The sequence below is a fragment of the Bos indicus x Bos taurus genome, chromosome X (genome assembly GCF_003369695.1).
Source record: "Bos indicus x Bos taurus breed Angus x Brahman F1 hybrid chromosome X, Bos_hybrid_MaternalHap_v2.0, whole genome shotgun sequence".
In the NCBI taxonomy this organism is placed as follows: Eukaryota; Metazoa; Chordata; class Mammalia; order Artiodactyla; family Bovidae; genus Bos; species Bos indicus x Bos taurus.
The window spans coordinates 80739977-80759505 of record NC_040105.1 but is presented as its reverse complement, the minus strand read 5'-3'; the positions used below and the strand labels follow the sequence as shown (position 1 = coordinate 80759505).

At 38.2% G+C, this 19529-nt stretch overlaps 1 protein-coding gene across 4 annotated transcripts in view; it reads right to left on the bottom strand.

Annotated features, from left to right (window-relative positions):
* Window positions 1-19529, bottom strand: part of LRCH2 (leucine rich repeats and calponin homology domain containing 2) — a 104201-nt gene that overhangs the window by 52978 nt on the left and 31694 nt on the right. For all 4 annotated transcript variants that reach the window (XM_027534012.1, XM_027534013.1, XM_027534014.1 and 1 more), the window contains exons 2-5: window positions 18355-18499; window positions 14551-14677; window positions 10160-10265; window positions 9941-10077 (exon numbers count right to left, since the gene is read on the bottom strand). In XM_027534012.1, the coding sequence (XP_027389813.1) occupies window positions 9941-10077; window positions 10160-10265; window positions 14551-14677; window positions 18355-18499 (515 nt within the window). The remainder of the gene's footprint in view (window positions 1-9940; window positions 10078-10159; window positions 10266-14550; window positions 14678-18354; window positions 18500-19529) is intronic.

The following is a 19529-nucleotide window of genomic DNA, read 5'->3' as shown; positions in this document are numbered from 1 at the left end:
ACTAATTTATTAATAAATTTTAATAACTTCAAATTACTCTGAGATATAACAATCATGATACTTTACATATTTAAATACTTTGTACTTCTGACACTAGGTGAAAAAAATCTGACAGAACTGACAATAAAACTATTGTAGTCTCTGTTCTTATTATAAAAAACTAAGTTAATTTTTCTGTATTTCCCTGAACTATTTTGTTAAAAGCACAATGTACAAACCACTAAGCAATATAAAGTTTATAATTCATAAAAGTTGCCTTCACTAGAAAAAATGCTGCTGCTGCTAAGTCACATCAGTCGTGTCTGACTCTGTGCAACCCCATAGACAGCAGCCCACCAGGCTCCTCCATCCCTGGGATTCTCCAGGCAAGAATACTGGAGTGGGTTGCCATTTCCTTCTCCAATACATGGAAGTGACAAGTGAAAGTGAAATCACTCAGTCGTGTCCGACTCCTCCCAACCCCATGGACTGTAGCCCACCAGGCTCCTCCGTCCATGGGATTTCCCAGGCAAGAGTACTGGAGTGGGTTGCCACTGCCTTCTCCAGAAAAAATGAAAAGAAATATATTCTTTATAGTGGTAAGAACAGAAAGAAAAAAAATAACCCATGTAATTCTTTAAAGTAACCTCATCAGAACCACTAAGTCTAAAGACTGGAAGAAAGTTAATCAAAAGAATGCAAATACAGGATAAATTTGTTGAAAGGTGTGATGGTAAGCCACTTAAAATAAAACAAAACAAATTTTTAAATCGTCAATTCAACTAATATAATATCCAGGAAAATTATTTTCATTGACAATAAATAAAAAAAATAATAAGGGGGAAATACTGTGTGAAAGAAAGTACTTTATATAAAAAAGATAGAAAATGAGCAGTAGGGAAACAATAAGTTGGCTTTACAAAGGATAACTGCAATCACCATAAATGTTATCAAATAAGTATTTCTCAAAATTTAGAATAGAAAATATTGTTTTATGGATGTACATAACCTAGCAACACACAAAAACAATCAAAGAAAACAATAGAGATAGCACATTAAAACGTAATTATCATTCCAGGTAGAAAGGAAAAATGGTTCTTAGGTAAATCTAATAGATACCAGATCTGACTTGACCACTGAAAAATTTCATTTAAAAGGAAAATGTAAACCATTTGTGCTTTAGAACATAAATATATTACCAATTAAAATGTATCCTATTATCTATCCAAATTTATAAAAATTATCTATTTCCAAATTAAATGCTGAAAAATTACTTTTGTAAATTTAATTTATATCATCATAATTCACATACAGTTTTAAAATCAAAGAGAATTATAAAACAGTTAACAAAAAATTAATCCCCTGTTCCACCCCTTTGGGCTTCCCTGTGCTGTGTCTCTAATAATAAACTATGCACCTGTTTTTCAGAGGTTAAAGTGTCTGCCTGGAATGCAGGAGACCTGGATTCGATCCCTGGGTCGGAAAGATCCCCTGGAGAAGGAAATGGCAACCCAATCCAGTACTCTTGCCTGGAGAATCCCATGGAGGGAGGAGCCTGGTAGGCTACAGTCCATGGGGTCGCAAAGAGTCGTACACAACTGAGACCCAGTCCCCACATTTAACTCTTTCAGTTGGTTTCTGCTTTTTACCTTCATATTTATAAATAACATGGTTCTAGTGGTATTTTTTATTTTTCAATTATAGATTTTATTTATCAAGATCTTACTAAGGAGGATGAGGACTTAGATTTCTTGTTATCAACACCACTGACGTACCAGATAGATGGGCCCCAGGCTGAGCAGCTGAAATCCTCTGTGGATAGATACTTCAAGATAAAGATAATGGCAGGAACAAGGAGGAACTGAGTCCTGCTTGAACTTGGATAGAAGATAAAGAGACCACATATTTCTCATTCTTAAGGTCAAAGAGGCCTCTCTGACTATACATGTGCAGAAAGGTTCCTCAGTAGGTCAGAGAAGGGAGGGAGCACCAGACCATAATATGCTCTTCTTCCCAGAAGCCCTTGCCTTGGAATCCATCTTGGCTAAGAGATGCACACACACACAGGGGAAGACCCTGAGTTAAACCAAATAGGGATTCAGAGCCAGGCAAAAGCCAGATGATTGGCCAAAGGAGACTTGGAAAAAGTGCCCTATATGAGTGATTTAGGGCTGGTGTGCTCCTCCTCACTGGCTGGGGAGGGGGAGCAGGGGGTGGTGCTCAGGGTGGACCACACACACTTTCTCTCCAGTATGTATCTCTGCCTTGCTTCTCTCTTAAACAAACTGTTTCTCTGTGTGCTCTCCGACTTGTGTGTGTTAGTCGCTGAGTTGTGTCCAACTCTGCAACCTCATGGACTGTACCCCACTAGGATCATCTGTCCATGGACTTGTCCAGGCAAGAATACTGGAGTGGGTTGCCATACCCTTCTCCAGGGGATCTTCCCGACCCAGGAATCGATCCTGGGTCTCCTGCATTTTAGGTAGATTCTTTATCGTCTGAGCCACCAGGGAAGTGCTGTGTCTCTAATAACAAACTATGTACCTGTTTTTCCAGTTTTTGCCTCCTTGAAACATTCTTACTTTCAAACAGGGGCAAGAGACAGCTAAATTTTGCTTCTAGCCTCTAGGCAGAGGTTCAATTCCTAGACAGGGAACTAAGATCTTGCTGCAAGCCACTGCTCACTGCCATCTGCATGAGATCACCACCACTATCACATATCATCAAACCACCATTCTCCCATCACCAACACCTATCAACTCATATAAACATACTTCCTCCCTCTTCAGAAGCATAACATAGTGGTTGGAACATGAACTCTGGAGTTAAGATTGCCTTGGTTTGAAACCAGGCTCCACTACATGCTAGTCATGTGACCTTAGAAAAGACAGAAAACAGCTACAGCTCTGTTTTCTCTTTTATAAAATGAAGTATAATGACAGTACCTATTTTATAGGGTTGCTATAAGAAATGAGTGAATGCACGTAAAGCATGTTCAATACAGTGCTTGGAGCATGGTAAGTGCCATATAAATCTTTGCTATCATTACATCTATGTCACAATTTTTCATTAAATCAAAATCTAGTATTTACAACAATATGACCAAGAAAGTAGTCACAGATGAACCACAGAGGTTAGTTAGACTCATTTCCTTTCTCTTGTAAGTTTTTGTTTTTCCTAAAGTGACTACTTGCCCCATTTTTCTACTTTGTTTAATTTTCTGATGCAAAGAACTGACTCAATGGAAAAGACCTTGATGCTGGGAAAGATTGAAGGCAGGAGGAGAAGGGGACGACAGAGGATGAAATGGTTGAATGGCATCACCGACTCAATGGACATGACTGTAAGCTCTGGGAGTTGGTGATGGACAGGGAAGCCTGGTGTGCTGCAGCCCATGGGGTCACAAAGAGTCGGACATGACTGAGCAACTGAACTGAACTGATAATTTTCTGTGTGCCTACTACTAATTCATTCCTGACTCTGACAGAATTGTAAAATGTCTCTCCATACTGACATGTACATCAACTCAACTATTCTTTATTCTTTTTCTATTTTCTTCTGGGAGACAACCCTCCCCCGACCAAACTGATTGGTTGCTAGACTCTAGGTCCATGCATACCAGTCTACCTTAGACATGAAGAATTCTTAATTTGTTCCTTCATTTTGATATAGTACACCCTCTACTGGCTGGCTTTCTAGTAAAGTGTTCAGTTCAGTTCAGTTCAGTTCAGTCGCTCAGTCGTGTCAAATTTCTGAGATCTTGCATGTTTGAAACTGTCTTTTTTTTTTTTCTATCTTAAAATTGACTGACAGTTTGAGATTACAAATTTGGGAATATTCCTTCAGTCACTGAAGGCATCATTCTAACATCTTCTAGTTCCTCATGCTGCTGCTGAGAAGTCATTCTGATTACCACCACTATGAATGTGACCCATTTTGTCTTCATGGAAGCCTTTCAGTCTCTGTCTTTCATGTTAGAAATTATTTCTACAATGTCTAGTGATCCATGGCTGTCTGTTCATTTTCAAAAGAAAAATGATAAGAAGTCAAATGGAAGCTCTTTGTAAGAGGGAGAAGTTTATCAATGGTCAGCCCATGTCTAGAGAACAGATTGTGACTTGTGCTTCAGGGACTGCCAATGATCAGTATAACTATAGGTCTTTTCTCCTAGTTCAGTCAGTCTACCAAGAGAGAAATCACCATCCTAAGTCACATAAGAGAGGCTGCCAGCATTCTGGGAGCCAAGCAAGAGAAGTCTACTGACACTCCCAATATTCAGTATGTATGCATTCACTGTTGTCAGTATGGGATCTCATTCGTGTCCATAGCTGTACCTGCAGCCCCTAACTCTGGTTGAGTCTCTCTACAGCTGTGCTATCCAATACAGTAGTCACTAGCCACATGTGGCTATTTAATCTAAATAAAACTAAAAATGCAATTCTTCAATCACACTATATACTTTCAAGTGCTCAACAGCCACTTGTGGCTACCATATGCTATGCTATGCTATGCTATGCTATGCTATGCTAAGTCGCTTCAGTCGTGTCTGACTCTGTGTGACCCGATAGATGGCAGCCCATCAGGCTCTGCTGTCCCTGGGATTCTCCAGGCAAGAACACTGGAGTGGGTTGTCATTTCCTTCTCCAATGCATGAAAGTGAAAAGTGAAAGTGAAGTCACTCAGTCATGTCTGACTCTTCACCACCCCATGGACTGCAGCCTACCAGGCTCCTCCATCCATGGGATTTTCCAGGCAAGAATACTGGAGTGGGGTGCCATTGCCTTCTCCGGTGGCTACCATATAGGACACTACAAATATAGAACATTTCCATCATTACAGAAAGTTCTAATAGACAGCGCTGCTCTAAAGAGTAAATTCCAGGCTTATGCTGAGGGAAGGAATGATACTCATTTCACTGATGAGCTGAGGAAGAGAATCTGAGAGAATCCACCTACTCTTCAGAGAAAACCCTAGGTTTCTGCTAAGGCAAGGGGCAAAATCAGTACAAATTTAGATCTATATTGTTGAATATATTAACAACTAGTCATGTAAAACTATTGAAATTTCAATTAATCAAAATGAAATTAAATGGAAAATGTTGTTCCTTAGTCACACTAGTCATATATCAAGTGCTCCATAGCAATGCTACTGCTGCTGCTAAGTCACTTCAGTTGTGTCCAACTCTGTGTGACCCCATAGACGGCAGCCACCAGGCTCCCCCATCCCTGGGATTCTCCAGGCAAGAACACTGGAGTGGGTTGCCATTTCCTTCTCCAGTGCAGGAAAGTGAAAAGTGAAAGTGAAGTTGCTCAGTCGTGTCCGACTCTTCGTGACCCCATGGACTGCAGCCTACCAGGCTCCTCCATCCATACAGAGGAAAACAATAGAATGGGAAAGACCAGAGAGCTCTTTACGAAAATGAGAGACACCAAGGGAACATTTCATGCAATGATGGGCACAAAAAGGACAGAAATGTTAAGGCCCTAACAGAAGCAGAAGATATTAAGAAAAGATGGCAAGAATACACAAAAGAACTATACAAAAAAGATGTTAGTGACCCAGATAACCACGATGGTGTGATCACTCACCTACAGCCAGACATCCTGCAGGTGCAAAGTCAAGTAGGCCTTAGGAAGCATCACTACAAACAAAGCTAGTGAAGGTGATGGGATTCCAGCTAAGCCATTTCAAATCCTAATAGATGGCACTGTGAAAGTGCTGCACTCATTATGCCAGCAAATTTGGAAAACTCAGCAGTGGCCACAGGACTGGAAAAGGTTGGTTTTCATTCCAATCCCAAAGAAAGGCAATGCCAAAGACTGTTCAAACTATGGCACAACTGCAAGCATCTCACATGCTAGCAAAGTAATTCTCAAAACTCTCCAAGCCAGGCTGCAACAGTACATGAACTGTGAACTTCCAGATGTTCAAAGCTGGATTTAGAAAAGGCAGAGGAACCAGAGATCAAATTGCCAACATCCGTTGGATCATAGAAAAAGCAAGAGAATTCCAAAAAAACATCTACTTCTGCTTCATTGACTATGCTAAAGCCTTTGACTGTGTGGATCACAACAAACTGTGGAACATTAAATAGATGGGAATACCAGACCACCTGACCTGCCTCCTGACAAACTTCTATGCAGGTCAAGAAGCAACAGTTAGAAACAGAAATGAAACAGTGAACTGGATCCAAATCGAGAAAGGAATACATCAAGGCTGTATATTGTCACCCTGCATATTTCACTTATATAGAGAGTACATCATGCAAAATACCGGGCTGGATGAAGCACAGGCTGAAATCAAGATTGCCAGGAGAAATATCAATAGCCTCAGACATGCAGAAGACACCACCATTATGGCAGAAAGCAAAAAGGAACTGAAGAGCCTCTTGATGAAAGTGAAAGAGGAGAGTGAAATAGCTAGCTTCAAACTCAACATTCAAAAAACTAAAATCATGGCATCCAGTCCCATCACTTCATGGCAAATAGATGGGGAAACAATGGAAACAGTGTCAGACTTTATTTTCTTGGGCTCCAAAATCCCTGCAAATGGTGACTGCAGCCATGAAATTAAGACACTTGCTCCTTGGAAGAAAAGCTATGACAAACCTAGACATACTGTGGAGAAGGCAATGGCACCCCACTCCAGTAGTCTTGCCTGGAAAATCCCATGGATGGAGAAGCCTGGTGAGCTGCAGTCCATGGGGTCACTATGAGTCAGACACGACTGAGTGACTTCACTTTCATTTTCACTTTCATGCACTGGAGAAGGACGTGGCAACCTACTCCAGTGTCCTTGCCTGGAGAATCCCAGGGATGAGGGAGCCTGGTGGGCTGCCGTCTATGGGGTCACACAGAGTTGGACATGACTAAGTGACTTAGCAGCAGCAGCACCAGACAGCATATTGAAAAGGAGAGACATTACTTTTGTGACAGAGGTTCATCTACTCAAAGCTATGGTTTTTCTAGTAATCATGTATAAATGTGAGAATTGGACCATAAAGAAGTTCAGTTCAATTCAGTTCAGTCAGTCATGTCCAACTCTTTGCCACCCCATGGACTGTAGCATGCCAGGCTTCCCTGTCCATCACCGACTCCTGGAGCTTGCTCAAACTCATGTCCATTGAGTTGGAGATGCCATCCAACCATCTCATCCTCTGTCATCCCTTTCTCCTCCTGCCTTCCATCTTCCCCAGCATCACAGTCTTTTCAAATGAGTCAGCCCTTCGCATCAGGTGGACAAAGTATTGGAGTTTCAGCTTCAACATCAGTCCTTCCAATGTATATTCAGCAATGACTTCCTTTAGGATTGACTGGTTGGATCTCCTTGCAGGGACTCTCAATAGTCTTCTCCAACACCACAGTGCAAAAGCATCAATTCTTCAGCACTCAGCTTTCTTTACAGTCCAACTCTCACATCCATACATGACTACTGGAAAAACCATAGCCTTGACTAGACAGACCTTTGTGGACAAAGTAATGTCTCTGCTTTTTATTATGCTGTCTAGTTTGGTCATAACTTTCCTTCCAAAGAGCAAGCATCTTTTAATTTCATGGCTGCAATCACCAATTGCAGGGATTTTAGAGCCCCCCAAAATAAAGTCAGCCACTCTTTCCACTCTTTCCCCATCTATTTGCCATGAAGTGATGGGACTGAATGCCATGATCTTTGTTATCTGAATGTTGAGCTTTATGCCAACTTTTTCACTCTCCTCTTTCATCAAGAGGCTCTTTAGTTCTTCTTCGCTTTCTGCCATAAGGGTGGTGTCATCTGCATATCTGAGGTTATTGATATTTCTCCCAGAAATCTTGATTCTAGCTTGTGCTTCATCCAGCCCAGCGTTTCTCATTATGTACTCTGCATATAAGTTAAACAAGCAGAGTCACAATATATAGCCTTGACGTACTCCTTTCCCGATTTGGAACCAGTCTGTTATTCCATGTCCAGTTCTAACTGTTGCTTCCTGATCTGCATACAGATTTCTCAAGAGGCAGGTCAGGTGATCTGGTATTCCCATCTCTTTCAGAATTTTCCACAATTTGTTGTGATCCACACAGTCAAAGGCTTTGGCATAGTCAATAAAGCAGAAGTAGATGTTTTTCTGGAACTCTGTTGCTTGTTCGATGATCCAACAGATGCTGGCAATTTGATCTCTGGTTTCTCTACCTTTTCTAAATCCAGCTTGAACATCTGGAAGTTCGTGGCATAAAGAAGGCTGAGCACCAAAGAATTGATGCTTTTGAAGTGTGGTGTTGGAGAAGACTCTTGAGAGTCCCTTGGACAGCAAGAAGATCAAACCAGTCAATCCTAAATTAAGTCAATCCTGATATTCATTGGAAGGACTGATACTGAAGCTGAAGCTCCTATACATGGCTACCTGATGTGAAGAGTGAACTCACTGGAAAAGACCCTGATGTTCAGAAAGACTAAAGGCAAGAGGAGAAGTGGACAACAGAGGATGAGATGTTTGGATGGCATCACCAACTCAATGGACATGAGTTTGAGCAAGCTCTGGGAGATGGTGAAAGACAGTGAAGTCTGGCATGCTGCAGTCCATGGGGTCACAAAGAGTCTGACATGACTGAGTGAATGAACAACAGTATTGGACATCACAGATTATACAACATTTCCATTATTTAGAAAGTCCTATTAAATAGCAGAGCCTTAGATATTCTACAGACCTTCATGTTTTAAGTCTTTCATCCCTCTATTTAGTTACATGTTTCATTCAATAATCACCAAGGAAACACCCAAGCCATTCCCAAATGTAACACAGTTAAATCACCTCGCTTCTTGTTGCCTTCTCCCATAGCAGACACAGGTTTTGGGTTTCCCCATCCTGCTATGGTAGCTACTACCAAGACTCCAGCCAGCTTTTAGTATTTGAATTTAGAAAAAAGGCACTCGTTTGCAATGAGTGGAATGCACCTTAGTAGGAAAAGAGGAAAAAAAGGCAACTCTTCTGGATGTATACAAACCCAGTGCCAGGGCACATAGCTTGGAAATAGAGTACAGGCTGGCATTTCACTACCATGTGCCTCCTCAATCAGATACTCTTGAGCAGTGTAAGTGGAGATCCTAGTTACCACTATTTCACCTATTTTCCATTTTCCAAAATTCTGTTGCCATCTCTCCCCTGCTGTCCTCTTCTCTCTCAATCTTTGTCTTCATGGGTTTAGAGTTTAGTGTACTCCTTTACTATCATTTTAGTGGATTCCACATGAATTTAATTCTCAAACTTAAAGTCAAACCAGTCAGTCTCAAAGGAAATCAACCCTGAATATTCACTGGAAGGACTGATAGTGAAGCTGAAGCTCCAAAACTTTGGCCACCTGATGCGAAGAGCCAACTCATTGGAAAAGACCCTGATGCTGGGAAAGATTGAAGGCAGGAGGAGAAGGGGGCAACAGAGGATGAGATGGTTGGATGGCATCATCGATTCAACGGACATGAGTGAGCAAACTCTGGGAGACAATAAGGGACAGGGAAGCCTGGCATGCTTCAGACCATGGGGTTGCAAGAGACAGACATGACTGAGTGACTGAACAAAAAAGTAGGAATTAATACTTTTCAACTTGAATCTTTCTTTCTGTTATGATTCCACCTATTGGTGCTAAAAATGTATTCCAATCAATCACACAACAAATCTCAAGTATATATATATACCTGAGTAGGACAGAGGTAGACAGAATTCTTAGTCTATCCTTTTAAAACAACACAAACAACCAGAATTATCAGTTCACAGCAGAAAGTTGGTATCTGGGTTATCCAAATCCTATTCTCTAGAAACAAAGCTAAACCTCCTATGCAAGTGAAAAAGCCACTTCCCAGAAAAAACACTTTTGAGAGTAATACCTCAAAAACAAACTGACTCCTAATTCTGATGCTTTTGTATTTACCAGAAACATATAATTCTGAATAAAAATAAAAGAAGCAAGTATCATTGTTTTAAATTACAAACCTGTGCTGGTGGTACTTGCAAAGGATTGTTATCCAAAATTATTACTTGTAAATGATGCAGCTTCCTGTAACAAACTGGAATTTCGGTCACTTTATTACAAGAGAAATCCAGCTTGACTAAGGGAAGATCTCCTAATTCTGTTCAGAAACAAAAATAATTTAATTAAATTCTATATAGTTATTCTCTTATTCATGTGAGTAGGAACAGTGAGCATCTTACCATCTGGTAATGCCTGAAGATTATTTCTTCTTATGTTTAGCTCTCTAAGTGATTGTAATTTTCCCATTTGTTGGGGAAGAACCTGAATCTCATTGCAGCTAATATCCTAAGGAAAAAAGAAAATAAAATTATAACAAACTAATGGAGAAAGAGAGCTATATTTCTACTTTTTAATTAGAGCACATGGCTAATAGCTAGCAAGTCACCTCCAATGTCATTTCTCTAAATATGGATTATCAGGCAGATTTATATTTACATCATGAAATCAATCCAGCACAATTAACATAAATTTTTTTGTGTAAAAGTGTGAGATTATAACTTAGTAATACACAAGTCAGCATTTTGAAAATCTCAACTAAAGACCACTCTTATCAACTAAACCCAGAAGGTGCTCTTCATTCATAGGTAAAATGAAAGAGAACTATCAATCACTGGGATAATTTGTCAATTATAGTAGTTGTTTGGGCTTCCCTGGTGACTCAGACGATAAAGAATCTGCCTTCAATGTGGGAGATTTGGGTCTGATCCCTGGGTTGGGAAGACACCCTGGAGGAGCACATGGCAACCCACTCCAGTATTCTTGCCTGGAAAATCCCCATGGACAAAGGAGCCTTGTGGGCTACAGTCCATGAGGTCTCAAAGAGTCAGACATGACTGAGTGACTAAGCACAAAAAGTAGTTGTTTTGAGATACCTGGTTGGGCAGGAGGTGAGAAAGTCAAGGATTTACAGATGTGAGCTGGAGAATCAAAGCCCATGGTCAGAACTGATTTAACAAAACCTGTTTCTATGAGGGATTACAGGCTCAAAATTTGGTGGCTCACATCATAACCCAAAGACATTCTAAGAGATCTGGTCAGAACTGCCTCATGGTTATGTTAAAATGCAAACCTCAATTTAAAGGTAAACAATACCACATTTCCACAATAATAGAAGAAAGGAACAGCTTAAGTTATTAAACTGTGCAGTCCTCTCCCCCTTTCTTATCACATCAACAGAAAGGGAAGAAGAATCTGCAAGATCTCAGGCAGAAGTCATTCTAGACACACTGCAAATGAAATTCATATTCTACTGCAACTGCCCCCAATTTCCAACTTTGACTGGAAATGACATTTAGCTTGGAAGGAAAGGGGTGGCACATACATGTACTGTTTTATCAAAAGTAAAAAAGGCAGGAGGGTAAATTCAAAAGAATATTGTTGTTGTTTAGTCACTGAGTGGTGTCCAACTTTTTTGCGACCCCATGGACTGTAGCCTGCCAGATTCTCCTGTCCATGGGATTTCCCAGGCAAGAATACTGGAATGGGTAGCCATCCCCTTCTTCAGGGGATCTTTCCAACCCAGAGATCAAACCCTCATCTCCTGCACTGGCAAGTGGACTTACCACTGAGTCATCAGGGAAGCCCCTAAAGAACATTAAATAATATCTAATCATCTATAGATTTTAAAATATATCTACATGCCATCTTCATTCAACAACTATTTATCAAATACGAACTATTTGCTGGGCACTGTTCTAGGTGCTGGGGACGTATCAATGAATAAAACAAACAAAAAGTCCTGCCCTCATAGCTCCTTATGGATACTGCATTATAGCAAAAGGAGTAGATTACACAATATGCTAGAAGTGCTATGGAGGCAAAAAACAGAGCAGGGTAAAGGAAAATTAGTGTTAGTAATATTGGAGAAGAATAGGAATTTAGATTGTTTCATAAAGTAGTTAATATTTGAGCACTATTATCGGAATTGAGAGTATGAGCCATGCCAATACATAAGAAAGGAGTATTCCAGACAGAAGGAACAATAAATGTAAAGGCTCTTAAGCAAAGCATATGTAACATGTACTAAGAACAGCAATGAATCCAGTGTAGCTAGAGAAAAGTGGGCAAGGGGAAGACTAGGATGGAGGGAAAAGTTTTGGCTTTTACTCAGAAATGTGGCCAGGTACCAGAAACTTTTAAACAGAGGTATGACACAATCTAACTTATGTTTTGACAAACATCATCTTAGCTATTGTGTTGAGGATAGTCCAAATGATGGATAAGAAAACTTCGGAAAAACATCCATTAGATACTATGGCTCCCTCCCAAAAGAGCCTAATACTGAAGATGTCCCTACAAAAAAAATAATAAAAATTTGACAGGCAGCTGCCACTTCATAGAAGAAACAAACCCGGCACAGGATACTGAACTACTCACCAATGGGTACTCTACAAAATACTTAGCTGGGATTTGAAGGCCTGAGAGTATTTCCTAGATCTAATGACAGACTTCACTATAGCTGGCTATGACATTCCTAGGATATACTGTCCTGGGAAAACATTCCAATGACAGGTAATATCCACAAATTAATTCTGTGATGTAAATTGTCAATTCAAAAAATAAAATTATCAATTAGCCACCCTAATGCAATCTATCCACTGTTACTGATTTTGAAAGTTGAAAGTGCAATAAATTTACAGTGCTAGTAAAACAATGATTAATATGTTTTAATATTCTGTTTAAATAAAAATACTACACTAAATCTCAAAATCCTAAATATTTTTGAAATTTCATTTATCCAAAAACTATCTCATGTAATGTAATTTAAAACATAGGGTTAAAAACTGAATGAAAAAGAAAGAAAAAAAGAAATTACAGAGCCATAGAATCTTTTTTAAAAAAATATTTATTTGGCTTCTTCCCGTATTATTTGCAGACACAAGATCTTTGTTGCATCATGCAGGATCTTCCCTTGCAGCGCTCTGGCTCTCTAGTGGCAAGTGGGCTTACTTGCCTGATGGCATGTGGGATCTTAGTTCCCTGATCAAGGATGGAACCTGCATCCCTTGCATTGCAAGGTGAATTCGTAACCACTGGACCATCAGGGAAGTCCCAGAATCATAGAATCTTAAAGGAGAATGTACATAAAAATCTTTAAAAACATTAACAGTGTGCATGCCAAAGACAGTAATGAACCCCTTATATTATGAATTTGTTAGATCACATCTGGCATCTTCTGTTCATTTCTGAGTGTTACATTAAAAGAGACTATAATAAAAGGGAGCATTTTAAGGATAGAAATAGCTAAAAATAAAAGGCAATAAAGAATAGAAATATAGAAACCATAAAAAGGAATAAAGGTAATAAAAATATTTAAGCCACAGAAAAACAGGTCTTAAGAGTTTGGTAAAATGGAGAGTACACACACAATAAATTATAAATATCTGAAGGGAATAAAAGTTATCAGTATCTATACTTCTTCACATGATAGTCTCAAGACCAATGGATAAAAGTGATGGGGCATGTATCTTAGTTCAAAATAAGAAAGTTAACAAAATTTTGCAAAAGAGAATTAGGGCTGCCTCAGATACACAAACACAGATTTGTCCACCATTGAAAATATACAACTAGATGTGTCAGGGATTCCTGCATTAGGAAGTGGTTTTATCTGATTACTTACAAGATTTCTTACAATATTAAAATTCTGTGGTTCTACAACATAATAAGACTAAACTCAAGGAAGTTTCCTTGCATTACAACTGCATATGCTTATGAATTTTAAAAAAGGCATTCCTGAAATTTCTGTTCATTACATTCTATTTGTACATTAATTTCCCACTATAAACTAGTACATAAGTTCCTCAAGAAAACTTTTCGCCCTCCACACATAAAAAATCATATTTATGAACACTTGAAAAAAATCTATGTATTGGAAAAGCATTACTCAAGATAAAACAGAAAATAAAAAAAAAAACAGCATGGTATATTGTGTAAGGTAGAAGTAACAGAAAGATGTGAAAATAGCTCACTGTTTTGAAGATTTGATTATGTTTCTCTGAGTTCATTGTCCTATAATACCTAAAATGATATGTTCAAAGTAATTATTTTAAATTATTCCTATATTTCTACAATCAATTATATATAAAGGCCTCTTTCCATTTATCTTCATTTCAAAAGTGTTATAAAATTACATGGGGATATAGACAAAGGTCATTTTATTAATTCTACTGCATGTAGGCATTGTACTTTCTTTCTTATCTCCTCTCTCTGAAGACTTCATTGAAGTCCTGTAAAACCTTAAAAAAAATAACCTTACCTTTTTCTGATCTAAGAACTTTACTGTCTACAAAAAGGATAGACAATTGCTTATTTGTCTGAAAGTATTTTTTAAGATTTGTAAGCAAGTCTTCTGATCTCACTAGGACTAAGGAACAACCAAGGTTTTTATTGTAGTTGTGAGCTAAAATCAGACATAAGCAAGGGTATCTCGAAATATCATTAAAGAGAACTTAGGCATATACCAAGATTTTTTTTTTAATTAAAGTGAAATTACATAAAGGAATTAATCTCCTGAAATATAAAGATATGTGTTATGCACATTACATACAATCGATACAACTATTTTACTCACCAATTCCATTAAATCTTTTAATTTTCCGATTTCTTCTGGAATGGATACCAGTTTATTATTACTGAGGACCAAAACTTTAAGGGGAAGATCGAATAGGTATTTTGGCAATGTTGATAAAAGATTTCGACTGAAAAGAATAAGAAAGTCTCATTATGAGAAATAAGTCTGAAATGAAGTATGTTGAAAAAGAACAAATCACTTCAAAATTAAGAATTTTTCACTAAATAACAACTATTATTTAATTATTGCTTACTTTGTAACAGGCTAATATCTTTACATGCACTGTCTCATTAAATCCTCATATTAACCTAACAAGACAGGTGGTATTACCTGCATTATACAAATAAAATTAAAGGTTAAATTTGGTTAAGTCACGTGCCCAGGCACAAGCCTGAACTGTGATCTGTAATATTGTCCTACACATCACCAGCTCTCAAAACTCAGAATTTTTCTGAGCTAGAGAAAATTCTAACAGAATTCTCAAAATTCTTCCGAGCTAAAGAATTGCCAGAACCTTGCTCTCTGGTATAATTTCACTATATTCAATACCTCTACATCTCTCACTAGGGGAAGGCTCCAAGGATAAATTTGCATGCCCTGTGTTCAAATTTATGAAAGAATGAATAGAATTATACCTTTAAAAATACGTAGTAACCTTAACCCATTCTCTTTTGTTGCAGGTTTATGGTAGAACAGTCTACTAGCACCTTCATTTCAGCTCATAGTTGATACAACATTCCCGTCTCTGCAGATTTATTTAAATATAAGGACAACTAACATTTGTTACTATGTAGCAGGCCATGTTCCAGAGAAGGCAATGGCACCCCACTCCAGCACTGCTGTCTGGAAAATCCCATGAATGGAGGAGCCTGGAGGGCCATAGTCCATGGGGTCACTAAAAGTCAGACACGACTGAGCGACTTCACTTTCACTTTTCACTTTCATGCATTGGAGAAGGAAATGGCAACCCACTCCAGTGTTCTTGCCTGGAGAATCCCAGGGACGGGAGAGCCTGGTGGGCTGCACAGAGTGGGGCTGCACCTCTATGGGGTTGCACAGAGTTGGGCACGACTGAAGTGACTTAGCAGCAGCAGCAGCAGCAGCAGGCCACGTTCACAGCACCTCACATGAATTAACTTGACTAATCCTCACAACAACCTACTTTAGGAAGATAGATACTATCATAATGCCCATTTTACAGATGAAGAAAAAGTCTAAAAGAGATTAAGTAAACTGCTCAAAGTCACAGAGCTGGTAAGTGAGAGAACCAGGATTCAAATCCAGGCGATTTGGCTTTGGGTCCCTTACCCTCAAACTAATTTTGGCCAAATTTGCATGCCAATGTAGATTGACCTGAACTATCCCTGCTGTAGACTAAATGTTTGTGTTCTCTCCACTCAAAACTATAATATTGAAGCCTAATCCCCAACGTGATGGTACATGGAGGTGGGGCTTTTGGGAGGTGATTAGTGGCCTTAAAGAGAGACCCCAGGGAGTTCCCTTGCTCTTTACTCCATGTAAGGACTCAGCTAGAAGAGAGTCATCTATCTATGTAAATCAGGAAACTGGTCTTCACCAGACACTGAATCAGCTGGCACTTTGATCTTGAAATTTCCAGCCCTCAAATCTATGAAAAATAAATTTCTGTTGTTTATAACCACCCAGTCTATGGTATTCTGTTATAGTGCCATGAATGGACTAAGACAACTCTACTACCAAAATATATATAAAGTGTACCACTACATTTACATACTATCAAGCATTCATTAGCAATTTGCTATTATTTTCCCTGCTTTTCAAAGTGATATTTATAGGCTTGTACATAGCATTTTATATAACATACACAGCAATAAAACTCCAGTGTTACCCCAAGAGAGGGACTTCAAGCCCTTTTGCCCCATTTTATGCCTGCAGAGGATGTCCAGAAAAACTAGACTGGTTTAATCACATGGCACAGACTTCAATAAAAAAGGCTAATGCCCCAAGACCAGAAATCCTAGCCAGACTGTTGGAATGTCAAATATGCTAGGTGTTTGTCACAACTCTTGCACTTTAAGGATCAAGTACAATCCTTGGGAAAGTGGTCTGTCTGGAGCACAGAGGGTCTTCCTGAGGATTCTACTGAAAAGAAGCATAGTATACAGGAAGAAAGAATAAGCTAAAAATTATCTTACAAGTTTCTTAAAATCTTTTCACCAAAATAAAAAATAAATAAATAGGAAAAAGAATGGCACATAAAAACTCAATCTAATCTCCCTCATACTAGGAAAGTTTAAAAATTGGTTTCTTTTCTTCCCTTAAGAAGCAGGTTTATTGAATTAGAAGTCAGCTCTCTATTTCTTTATACATAGATAATAATCATAAATCTTCACTTTTCCCACATGCTTTAGAGACAGCCAGAGGAAGCCAGTCATTAGAACAAGTGTTATGTTAATATTGTGTCTGTAAATAAAAATTACAAGTCAACTTTTAGAGATCAAAATGGGAAAGAATCACAAAAAGTTTTAGTAAAGCTATTCTAAGATATACCATAAATGTTAATATATAAATGCAATTCAATTTTTGACAAATTGTTTTTTCCATAAAAGAACATAATAAAATGATAATAAAGACAAAAAACTTAAAAATACCTCACTTTCCTCAAACCTTTCCAAAGCCAGGCCAAGGAGATTATGTACCCAGTTAGAGAAAGGAGCAACCCAAATGACCAATATCTATGGAAGGAAATTACTCTCACACATATTAAGGTTAAAATTGTTTCAGTTAAAGTAATATGTACTGCCAGGTGACCCCACTGAGGGAGATATACATGATCAATATCACAGAGAAAGGAACATTATCATTGACGTATATTAATTATATTTACTACTTCCCTATTTGAGAATTTAGACAAGCAACTTCATTAAGGAAGAAGTTTTCCCTTATAATTCAAAACATAAAACAAAAATAAGAATAAGATTCTAAAATTAAGTCACAATATACCACTTCCCATTTACTGTCACTCATTTGGTAGGGCATTTTTTTTCTTATACTTATTCAATGTTCAGTCTATTATAAAAACAGCATAAAGCTAAGAATGAGAGTTCTACAGCCATACTGCTGCTTTGATTAGAATCTTGGCTCTACCAGTTGCAGCATGTGTAATTTTGAGCAAATAGTTAACTTCTGTGCTTCAGTTTCCTCATCTGCAGTGCAGGGATAATAACCACATATCTGAAAATGTTGTGAAGATGAAATGAGGTAATATGGGTAAAGTATTTTTAACACTGCTTGGCACACAGTAAGAAATTATTATTAACATCAACTATTATCCACTTCCTAACCTTCCAATAATCCCATCCCAATCTATCCATCCTTGAGGTAGCAACAAGAAGTCACAAGAGTGAAAAATATAACTCAAGAACTGTTTCTTTATAATGTTCCACTTTAATTGGGGGTGCTAATAAATAAACCTGTGTTGTAGTACTATGATTTCAGCAAAATATTTCTGCTCTAAAGCCTTGGTACTCAAAGTGACCTAAGGACCAGCAGGCATGGGCATTACCAGAGAGTTGTTAGAAATGCTGGCCTATGAAATCAGAATCTGCATCTGGTTCCTTTGGGCACTGAAGTTTGAGAAGCACTGCTCTCAAGAACAAGACCAAAAATCTATAAAGTAATATGGACATATAGAAAATGCAAATAAGATGCTGTTGAGACATAGGTTACATAGCCAAACCAATTACATTCCTTTGCAACTAAAAATCATTAGAACTGTATTAAAAAAAAAAACAAAATTTATTCTCCCCAAAATTGCTTCCTTACCTAATGTTAAGGTATGTTAACATCTGCAGGTTTTTAATGGCTTCAGGAATGATTTTGATGCAATTATGGTATAAATTTAATGTTTCAAGAGGTGCAAATAACCAGACCTCAGAAGGAATTTCTGTAAAACGATTTCTTGAAAGATCTGAAAAATAAAAGCAATGTCTGCATGTCAAACACACACCTACATTTGTGGTAATTAACAGAACTATTTACATACTTGCTGAATTACTGAGAATCCAACCAACTATTCAAAATACTGACCTTGACCTTTTGCCTTCACCTTGAAGGCAAAAAATATATAGAAATATACTCAATGGAAAGTCTGTTCATTAACAAACTGCACTTGATATACTTCAATATCTTTAAATATTGTTTTTTTTAAATACCAATGAAGAATTCTCTCTGATATTTAAAAATATGAATAAAACCTTCCCTGATCTCACATCCCTCTCCATCCACCTCTTCCTCCTTTACAACAAAACTTAAATAAATCTACAACATAACTATATTTCATACTTACCATGGACTTTTCAACCCATTATAATTTGCCTTCTATTCATTTTTTATGTCCACCAAGGTCACTAAGCCTCCATATCAACCACCACTCATCCATTTGGAAATGTTTCTCTTCCCTTGGCCTGGAAAACTACACTTCTGGATCATTTCCTATTATCTCCCTGGCTTCTACTAAGTCTCTTGCTAGATTCTCCTCTACCCATACTGTGAATGTTTTTGTTCCTAAGGACTCTGATATAAGGTACTCTTTCCTCAAAGTGAAGTGAAGTCGCTCAGTCGTGTCCAACTCTTAGAGACCCCATGGACTGCAGCCTACCAAGCTCCTCCATCCATGGGATTTTCCAGGCAAGAGTACTGGAGTGGGGTGCCATTGCCTTCTCCGCTTTTAAAGGCCTAGAAGCTGTAATTTCCTACACCCAAAAGCTAGATCACTAGATCCAAATCCTCTGGGGCCCATAGCTTGAGAAGTCAAGGTTTTTCCTTAAGACATACTCTATTAGATGATTTAATCCAAAACTAGGGTTACTATTCATATGCTGACAATTTCAAATTAAATATATGTTTGAACACCTATGTGCTAATCTTTAGGACTTCCTCTTCATATCTCTCAGGTACCTCAAATTCTGCAAGTGCAAAATCTTAATTGAAGATCTTCT